This window comes from Heteronotia binoei, chromosome 15 (assembly GCF_032191835.1).
Source record: "Heteronotia binoei isolate CCM8104 ecotype False Entrance Well chromosome 15, APGP_CSIRO_Hbin_v1, whole genome shotgun sequence".
NCBI lineage: Eukaryota > Metazoa > Chordata > Lepidosauria > Squamata > Gekkonidae > Heteronotia > Heteronotia binoei.
This window is the reverse complement of record NC_083237.1, coordinates 61929409-61939860: the sequence shown is the minus strand read 5'-3', so window position 1 is coordinate 61939860 and position 10452 is coordinate 61929409. Positions and strand designations below refer to the sequence as shown.

General features: G+C 47.6%; 1 protein-coding gene across 1 annotated transcript in view; it reads right to left on the bottom strand.

The window, feature by feature from the left end:
• Positions 1 to 677: 677 nt before the first annotated feature.
• The window catches only part of CNP (2',3'-cyclic nucleotide 3' phosphodiesterase), a 29303-nt gene continuing 19528 nt past the window's right edge, over positions 678 to 10452 (bottom strand). Inside the window, exons 2-4 of the mRNA XM_060254614.1 lie at positions 7409 to 8078; positions 3331 to 3473; positions 678 to 1231 (exon numbers count right to left, since the gene is read on the bottom strand). Coding sequence (XP_060110597.1) covers positions 779 to 1231; positions 3331 to 3473; positions 7409 to 8078 — 1266 coding nt within the window. The 3' untranslated portion in view covers positions 678 to 778. The remainder of the gene's footprint in view (positions 1232 to 3330; positions 3474 to 7408; positions 8079 to 10452) is intronic.

Here is a 10452-nt window from a genome sequence, read left to right as displayed (position 1 = left end):
GGTGGTGGTGGGGAGGCAGGGTTGTTCCATGCCAAGTCTTGGGGTAACACTGGAAATTACAGGCGGAACAGACCGTTCCACTTGAAATTACAGGCGTAGCACACTGCTTTTGAATCCTTCCTGTTGTGTTTTCTAAAAAGAAGCACCTCCCTGCATGTAGGCATCTAAGCACATCAGAGACCCAAATTGAGGCCTTTTGTGGGGGAGGGTCTTAACCACAGGGGGCACATTTAAAAATACTGGGCCCTCCCACTCCACCCACACAGTATGAAGTGGCACAGTCTGCCGCACTGTTCTTCCAACCCTCCCTCAGACCTAGTTGTGACGCTGTTGCTGGCTGAGGTAAAAGATGTCCCTAGTCCCACAGGGGAGACTTTTTACCTCAGGCAGTGCCAGCTTTCAAAATCAGGCTTCAGGCTGTGACGTTGGCTGAATCTGAGACATAAAAGACCAGAGTTGAAATTACACTTGCGGCAAATACTGCTGTTTAAGTCTGCTTTAAAAAAAAATTTTTTTTAAACTTCAGCTGCCTATGAATCAAAGCATTTAGTTGCATTAAGCTTAACCTTTTATATATAAATATAAAAAGTGCTAGTGTTTCTATTAGAGGTGCCCCTACCTCTGCTGTCTTTCCTGAGGGGGAAAAAAAATACACGTCCCTGTGGGAAGGGACTGGCTATGCTTTATACTTTAATGACGGCTGGCTTTAGTGGAAGGACAAAAATTGTAATTTTGTTTTGTTTCTTCATATAAAACGTGGTTGTGGCAAGAAGAGCCCTCAGATGATCACACAGGCATTGAAGGGCGACCCCCTTTTGCTGCCCCCTTGAGTGGGCACCAGCTTTCCTTTGCCATAGTACCCTCCAAAGATGGCCCTCACCTCAATTTTTTTAGACAGCAGGATCATCCACATGCCGTTCCCGTAGGACAACAGCTTCCCCCCACCGATTTCCCCCACTTCCTCGCCTTTGTTGCCTGCCTTCTCCAGTTTGACAAATTCGAGAAGGTCGAGGCCCGTCTGGACGGCTTCTATCCCGCTGGCGCAGCCCAGGGTGATATGAGCCCGGCTGCCTTTGGGAAGGCCACCGGCCGGTGGGATCACGTCCACGTCGCCTGGCCACAGAAGCAGTTGCTGCTCGCTGAGTTCTACTCGCGCCCCCGCCGTTCTCGGTGTGATGAAGAGGGCCGAGATGGTGAGGAAGAAGGCTTTTCCATAAGATGACTTCACGGCCTGAGGGGGGAAATTATTGCCGTCATTCTTAAGGCTGTCAGTAAGAACATAAGAGAAGCCATGTTGGATCAGGCCAGTGGCCAAAACAGCTTAAAGAGACCATATGAAAGAGATCCGTCTTTTAAGAAGATATTGGATTTATATCCCGCCCTCCACTCCGAAGAGTCTCAGAGCGGCTCACAATCTCCTTTCCCTTCCTCCCCCACAACAGACACCCTGTGAGGTAGATGAAGATATTGGATTTATATCCCGCCCTCCACTCCGAAGAGTCTCAGAGCGGCTCACAATCTCCTTTCCCTTCCTCCCCCACAACAGACATCCTGTGAGGTAGATGAAGATATTGGATTTATATCCCGCCCTCCACTCTGAAGAGTCTCAGAGCGGCTCACAATCTCCTTTCCCTTCCTCCCCCACAACAGACATCCTGTGAGGTAGATGAAGATATTGGATTTATATCCCGCCCTCCACTCCGAAGAGTCTCAGAGCGGCTCACAATCTCCTTTCCCTTCCTCCCCCACAACAGACATCCTGTGAGGTAGATGAAGATATTGGATTTATATCCCGCCCTCCACTCCGAAGAGTCTCAGAGCGGCTCACAATCTCCTTTACCTTCCTCCCCCACAACAGACACCCTGTGAGGTAGATGAAGATATTGGATTTATATCCCGCCCTCCACTCCGAAGAGTCTCAGAGCGGCTCACAATCTCCTTTCCCTTCCTCCCCCACAACAGACATCCTGTGAGGTAGATGAAGATATTGGATTTATATCCCGCCCTCCACTCCGAAGAGTCTCAGAGCGGCTCACAATCTCCTTTCCCTTCCTCCCCCACAACAGACATCCTGTGAGGTAGATGAAGATATTGGATTTATATCCCGCCCTCCACTCTGAAGAGTCTCAGAGTGGCTCACAATCTCCTTTCCCTTCCTCCCCCACAACAGACACCCTGTGAGGTAGATGAAGATATTGGATTTATATCCCACCCTCCACTCCGAAGAGTCTCAGAGCGGCTCACAATCTCCTTTCCCTTCCTCCCCCACAACAGACACCCTGTGAGGAAGATGAAGATATTGGATTTATATCCCGCCCTCCACTCCAAAGAGTCTCAGAGCGGCTCACAATCTCCTTTACCTTCCTCCCCCACAACAGGCACCCTGTGAGGTGGGTGGGGCTGGAGAGGGCTCTCATAGCAGCTGCCCTTTCAAGGACAACCTCTGCCAGAGCTATGGCTGACCCAAGGCCATTCCAGCAGCTGCAAGTGGAGGAGTGGGGAATCAAACCTGGTTCTCCCAGATAAGAGTCCGCACACTTAACCACTACACCAAACTGGCTCTCCACACCAAACTGGCTCTCTTTAACTGGTCAGTTATCTCTTTATGTATCTAAAGAACCTTGAAGCAGAACATCTTATTTAAAAGAAATGAGCATCTCAGCTTTTGTTCGCTTAAAGCACTTTACCAATAAGTCCACAGAAGTTCCTAGTCCACAACATTTTTTTTTTAATTAGCTAGCTTGTTGTTCATAATCATGATAGTAATTTAGGACATGTCAACATTCTAAAAGACAAATCCCTTTGGATTTGTGAAAGCTTTTCTTGGCTACCTAAAAAAGAAAATCTCATTAAGTCAGGCAAACAGTCGTTTAGAAGTCTTGACTTTAAAATGAAACCGTTTTGAAAACATGGAAGCCGTTTAGCCAACTGTTGTGAAAGTTTTTCTGTTCAGTCTGGGATTTGCCCTTCCCTTTTGGCTCCTAGGAACAACCATGTACTCAGTTCTGGGAACACAGGGCCCAAAAGGAACATCTTGTTTAAAAAAACACATTCCAAAGCTAAGTACCACTGGCAATGTCGTTTATAAACAGATGCTGGTTATCTAATGTACGTTCAGTTTTGAGAATGTTCAAATCAATTCGTATGATAAACACGATCTGGACAACTGGCCTCTAGCCACCAGTGTGTAGTTTGTAAAAAATGCAGCCCGTTCCCTCCTTACAAAGGGAGAGGCGAGCATCAAGGAGGAAGATGGAGACGTTGGACTTCCCAGGCGCAAGACCGCCCGCCTTCCCTGCCACTATCAGGGCAGAAGAAAGAAAAACTCACCTCTTGCTGGGCATAGTCCTCTGAACCCGGGGCCTTCCCAAAGTCAGTGAATTTTGTTGTGCAGTGTAAGACCCCCGGAGGCCTTTTCACAAAGTAGCTGGTCAAGTCTAATTTCATTTTCGGATCTTCGATCACTCCCCCAACTGCAAACAGAAGGAAATGGGGTAAGTCCCAACGTGCCAATTTCCCCCCGTTTCTTCCCATGAGCCCTCTGTAACCCCCTTCCCCAACCTTTTTTGCCTAGTGCAATATGCAAGGTTAGCTTACACTAGGAAAATGACGGATGTCTCTAGTACAGAACGTAACAACCCAGCATTCAGAATTCCCTCTTCACAGATCCACCCCGGGACAAGGAGAATTAATAAGCTAACGTCTAAATGTTGGCATTTGGTTCATACTTATGTAGCATTCCTATAGCACTTTGAAATGCTATTGAGCGGTTATAGGCCGTGTATTTTATCTCCTGGTAAAAGGGAGTTTGGACCACCCCGAAGAAGAAGACTGCAGATTTATACCCCGCTCTTCTCTCGGAATCAGAGACTCAGAGCGGATTCCAATCTCCTATATCTTCTCTCCCCACAACAGGTGGGTGAGGCTGAGAGGTGCTCTCCCAGCAGTTGCCCTTTCAAGGACAACTCCTGAGAGTTATGGCTGACCCAACGCCACTCTAGAAGCTGCAAGCGGAGGAGTGGGGAATCAAACCCGGTTCTCCCAGATAAGAGTCCGCACACTTAACCACTACACCAAACTGGCTCTCCAAAACAGTATTCTGAAAAGATGCACTTGACTTTTAAGGTGCTTCCAACAAGCAGTCAAAAATTACTGCACAGCCATTCCTCCTTGACTCCACAACAGAACCTGGACAGAGACCCAAAGGGCACCAAGTTCTGCCATTCTGTCCCAGATGGGTTTTTGGGCCAGAGGGTAATAAGAAGTCCCACAACTGGAGTCCCCAACCTTTTTGAGCCTAGGGGGCCATTAGAATTCAGACAGACCATAGCGGGCGCATCAACAAAATGGCTGCTGCATGAGGTTGGAGCCAGCCACAAAATGGCTGCCACCACTTACCTTCAATTACACAGCAAAGATCCTCAAGCTGTGGTGGCCAAGGCAATATTTTTAAAAATCTACCAAGTCAGTCACAAGCCTTGCTGGGGAAATCCCCACCTTGCCTTGCTCATTTTCTCAAAGCATTTGGCAGGCTTCAGGAAAGGAAACTGGGAAGCGATTTGAGGGAGTATAGGGAGCACTATGGTAGAAGAGGTGGCTCGCTCAAGAGACAGGGATGCCTCCGTCAGTTGCAGGGTCCTAGCAAGGCATTCTGTGCATAAGAATTCCATTCTGCCAGCGTTTGTTGCAGCAGAATTGCAGAGGTTGAGTCTACAGGGGCAGCCCTCACAGTAGAGGACTGTCTTGGGTGGCACGTGGGCTAGTGCACTGCTAGAGGACCGGGTGTTCCCTTCTTTCCACTGTCTTCCCGCTTGTGTTTCTGCTATCCAGGAACAGTAGAAGGGAATGTAAACAGGCCTGAGGCTAGAGACCCAATGGGTCTCTAGCATAGAGTGGGCAAGTCTCTTGAAATATAATAAAAATATGAATACATATAACATGATAAAAGCCCCTTGGAATATAATGAAGCTGTCTGTAAGTAGAAATGCAGATTATTCTCTAATACATCTCGTTTCAAGCTCACAAGTATCCAATGCTGGTGTATTTTTCAACACCAACCTGCATTTGAGACCCTCTCACCTAGGCTGAGAGGTGATAGGATCACCATCTTCAAGTACTTGAAGGGCTGTCATAGAGAAGATGGCATGTAATTGTTTTCTGTGGCCCCGGAAGGTAGGACCAGAACCAATGGGTTGGAATTAAATCAAGAGTCTCCGGCTCAACTTTAGGAAGAACTTCTTGACTGTTAGAGCGGTTCCTCAGTGGAACAGGCTTCCTCCTTGGGAGGTGGTGGGCTCTCCTTCCTTGGAAGTTTTTAAACAGAGGCTAGATGGCCATCTGACAGCAATGAAGATCCTGTGAATTTAGGGGGGAGGTATTTGTGAGTTTAGAGCAGTTCCTCAGTGGAAGAGGCTTCCTTGGGAGGTGGTGGGCTCTCCTTCCTTGGAGGTTTTTAAACAGAGGCTAGATGGCCATCTGACAGCCATGAAGATCCTGTGAATTTAGGGGGAGGTATCTGTGAGTTCAGAGCAGTTCCTTAGTGGAACAGGCTTCCTCGGGAGGTGGTGGGCTCTCCTTCCTTGGAGGTTTTTAAACAGAGGCTAGATGGCCATCTGACAGCCATGAAGATCCTGTGAATTTAGGGGGAGGTATCTGTGAGTTCAGAGCAGTTCCTTAGTGGAACAGGCTTCCTCGGGAGGTGGTGGGCTCTCCTTCCTTGGAGGTTTTTAAACAGAGGCTAGATGGCCATCTGACAGCAATGAAGATCCTGTGAATTTAGGGGGAGGCCTTTGTGAGTTTCCTGCCTTGTGCAGGGGGTTGGACTAGATGACCCTGGAGGTCCCGTCCAACTCTATGATTCTAGGCTGCTTAAAGGCAGCAGGAAGCCGGAATAGCAGCTCCCAGCAGCCTGAAAATGGTGGGGAACAGAAAAAAATTTCTGGAGGTGTTCGGCAGGCCAGGACCTAAGGAGGATTCGTAGACAGTGACTGCGAGACAAAAATGAAAGACCAGCAAAGATTGCTGGGGAACCCAAGGTTGGGAAAACTAGCGCAGCTGAAAGATGGGAGGCGCAACATCCCACTGGGCCACAAAGCCCAGAGACAGCGACCCAAGTTCAGCAGCAGGCCCAAGCACGCCTAATAGGAATCTTCTGAAGCCAGGTTTCCTGTCACCTCAAACTTGCTTAACGTAAGAGCCACGTAGAATAAACATCAGATGTTTGAGAGCTACAAGATATGAACGTCAGATGTTTGAGGGAGGGAGGGAAGGGGGAAAGGAGGGAAGGAAGGAAAATGGGGAAGAGAGAGGGAGGGGGAAAGAAAGCAACTTTAAATGCATTCTTCAAGCTGCTGGCTGCCTTAGATTGGAGAAGTGATTTAAAGAAAGAAATGCCTTCTCCGAGTCGGCTGATGGGGCAGCAGGGGCTTTGAGAGCCACATATGTGTGGAAGAGCCATACGTGGCTCCCAAGCCACAGTTTGGCCACTCCTGCGCCAATCTGCTTCTAGGAAAAGAAAAAAAACTACCCAATTCCAGCCAATTTTTTTTTTATTTATAGAGTAAACATTCTGAACTAATGGCCAGAATTCTATGTTTTCTATACCAAAGCCCAACAAAAACGATACAGTCACTACTGTGTAGTGGGGTCCTCCACATGCCGCCGGCCGACTCTTTTCTGGCATCTGCCGAGTGTTTTAAGGCGCTGTGTGATGGAAGATAAGAAGCGGCAACCATTCTGTCGCAGGCTCCGCCTGGTGCGACAGCCATTTTGTTGCAGCGCCCACCACGCTGTGTCAAGAATTCCAAATGAGCCCACCAGCTCAAAAAGGTTGGGAATCCCCTCTGTATACATTTTAAGTCTGATTGTTTGATCCTACTTTCAAGGGTTCTTGAACGGTTTTGGATTATTTTGTATAAAACAGTGGGTGACGCCAAGGAATGATGAACATTTCCCAAGTTTTACAGCTGTCATGAGAACTAGAAACTCTTGTTTTTTTAAAAAAAAATGCTTATGAAGCAAACACTCTCAAAAATTTCGCACTAGACCTTTAACCCTGGTTTTACTCTGCCCCCAAACTGACATTCTACACTAGAATAATAGAATCAGAGAAACCGACTCTATGATTTTATTGTAGAATGTCAGCTTAGGGGCAGGGCTGAACCAGGATTAAAAGTCTAGTGCGAAATTGGTCTCATAAAAGGACTCTTAACACTGCAGTCCTATGCATGTTTACTCAGAAGTAAGTCCCACTTTATTCAACGGGGCTTTCTTCCAGGTAAGTGTGCAATGGATAGCAATTCAGGATATGCAGCTTAGGTGCTACCCAGAAATCATTCATCACGCATTAAACAATAGGTTAGAAGCTGGTTTGCATTTTTATTCGTTTAAAGGTCTTTTTGGTACCCACAGTGCTTATTAGACTCTTTCTTGAAGACTTTAACGCTGGCAAGCTCATCCAGAAAGGCCTGTCCGGTCTTCCGCAAGTTCTCAGAGCTCCTTTTACTCAAAAACCATCCATAGTACAAAGGAAGGAAGTCCTTTTCTAAGGCGGGCTTCAGCTTCTTCAGCTCGTCGGCCGTAAGTTTCCACTGGTTTTTCTCCTTGAGCTGCAAGCAATCCAATTTCCACGGCGTTTTGGGCTCCACGATGACCACTTCGTAGCGATACTTGTCGGCGATGTCAAAGAGTTGCTCCAGACGCTCCCGTTCGTGGTGGGTGTCGTCCATCACCACCACGCCGACGTCACGCTTGCAATAGTCAACTAGATCCTCGTCCACCTTGCCGTAGTCTTCCGGAATGGCGCTCCTGATCGCAGGTGTGATTTTGTAGTGGTCAGCAGAGATGACTCTGCAAACATCCCTGTACCTGTCTTGGATGGCCTGGGCCAAGGTGGATTTCCCGCTGCCTGGCAGACCCCGAAGGATAAAAAGCGTTTTCGACTCCCGGATAGTCGAGATGGTTTCATCATCATCCAGGAAGGGGAACTGCAAACTCTCGGGACGCTCTTTGGGCTGGGAAGACATTTTCCTAAATATCTTGGGCAGGAATGTGTGGCTCTTCCGGGCGAAGCCTTTGTTCTGAGAATTGGGAAGAAAAGAAAAATAGTTTGCGTGATTCTACGGAACATTCCAGAAAAGAGCAAGATACCATCTTTTGGCTCTTAATAATAGAGCACTGTTTTCAGTCCGCAACGGAGAAGGGGACCGCTGTTGGCTATTCAGATGGGCACAAATGGCCCAGTGAGGGCTTTAAATGACACTATTATGTCATATAAGACCTCTGTGCATTCCACAAGAGGCAGCTCTGTCAGACTTGCGGTGGCAGCAACAGTAACATAAAGACTAACACATCTCTTGGGGCCAACAAAACGGGGGGCCCTCAAGGAATCGGTGTGATTGACTGACTCAAATCCGACTTTCATAGTGCCCATATGGGATTCCCACTAGTCCCCTAGGCTGGTAACCATCACAAAAAAAGTGCAGGATGTGATATTACGTCTGCCTCCTGTAAGCAGTAGACCGATCAAAGCCACCAAGTACTACACCGTCTTTCAGTTTGCAAAAATATATTATAAGGATTGTGTACAACACATAATAAACAATACAATTACGATAGAGGCCAGTGGTGCTAGGGTCTTTTAAAGGAACAGAAAACCCCAAGGGGCCAAAAAAACCCCATCCCCAAATGAATAGATATAAGTCCAAACTTGGAAATAGTCCAACTGAAATTCACAAGGTGGGTGCTCCTGAGGAAGAAGAAGAAGATATTGGATTTATATCCCGCCCTCCACTCCGAAGAGTCTCAAAGCGGCTCACAATCTCCTTTCCCTTCCTCCCCCACAACAGACACCCTGTGAGGCAGATGAAGATATTGGATTTATATCCCGCCCTCCACTCCGAAGAGTCTCAGAGCGGCTCACAATCTCCTTTCCCTTCCTCCCCCACAACAGTCACCCTGTGAGGTGGGTGGGGCTGGAGAGGGCTCTCACAGCAGCTGCCCTTTCAAGGACAACCTCTGCCAGAGCTATGGCTGACCCAAGGCCATTCCAGCAGCTGCAAGTGGAGGAGTGGGGAACCAAACCCGGTTCTCCCAGATAAGAGTCCGCACACTTAACCACTACACCAAACCGGAGCGTAGCTTCAACGCAGCCGCTTTCTTAAAAAGACATCTCTCTCGATTTCGATGATGTTTAAATTCTTTCAGTAAGTAGCAGCCACTAAACTGGGAGCGGGGGGAAATGCTTAACAAGATTGGCACACTAAAAAAAGAAACTAGACGTCGTGTCAGAGGTACCATGTCTCCATACCTAGTTTCCCCATCAGACACCCCTGACCTGTCACTAGATCTTTTCAGTATCTTCTCTCCTATTTAGCTTTGGGCTGCTCCATTAAACACATTTTTGGACTTCAAAATATTTCCATTTATCAGTGGCAGGAACATCTGTAAGTGAAGTCTCTCGACATGCTGCGGAGGGAAGAGGAGAGGCTGGGTTTCCATTTTAATAGCACATGATGCTCCTTTATCGTAACTGGAATGTTATAAAAGCGGGCTACCGACCACGATACAGGAGGTGAAGAACAGACGGTGGCCTTGGGCCAGACATGTAAGCTCCTTGGGGCAGGGACCTATTCCTTTTGGCCTGTGCTGTTCTGCAAAAACTGTAAATCAACTTTGTACATAAGTCTACAGAAGCAGAATGTACAATCCAGGCTGGGTATGACCACTTCCTTCTATTGATGAATCTGAATGGAATACCAGAAGTAACAGCCTTTCCCTTTCAGGTATTTCATTCAGATTCATCAATAGAAGGAAGTGGTCATACCCAGCCTGGATTGTGCATTGGCTACATCAGGGGGGTGCGGCCTAATATGCGAAGGAGCTCCTGCTAGAATTCCAGCCCTGCATGGCATATTAAGCCACAGCTCCTGAGGTCAAGCCAGCCAGAACTGCGTTCCTGGGCGTTCCTCCTCAAAAAAAAAATCCCCATCCATCCACACACACACATACATTCATGTTTCTATGCACCCTCCATGCATCTGAAGAAGAAACCTTAGGGAGGGACGGTGGCTCAGTGGTAGAGCATCTGCTTGGGAAGCAGAAGGTCCCAGGCTCAATCCCCGGCATCTCCAAAAAAGGGTCCAGGCAAATAGGTGTGAAAAAACTCAGCTTGAGACCCTGGAGAGCCGCTGCCAGTCTGAGAAGACAATACTGACTTTGATGGACCAAAGGTCTGATTCAGTAGAAGGCAGCTTCATATGTTCATATGTTCAAAGCTGTGTTTCTCAAAAGCTTATGCTACTACAAAATGTGTTAGTCTTAAAGGCGCTACCGGACTCTTTACTATTTTGCAGCAACAGAGTAGCACGATTAACTCTTCTGGATCTACAGAAGCAGCTTGGCTCACTTTCCCACTTGAACTTTGTGGCAAAAGGGGTACTTCAGGCCTGTATT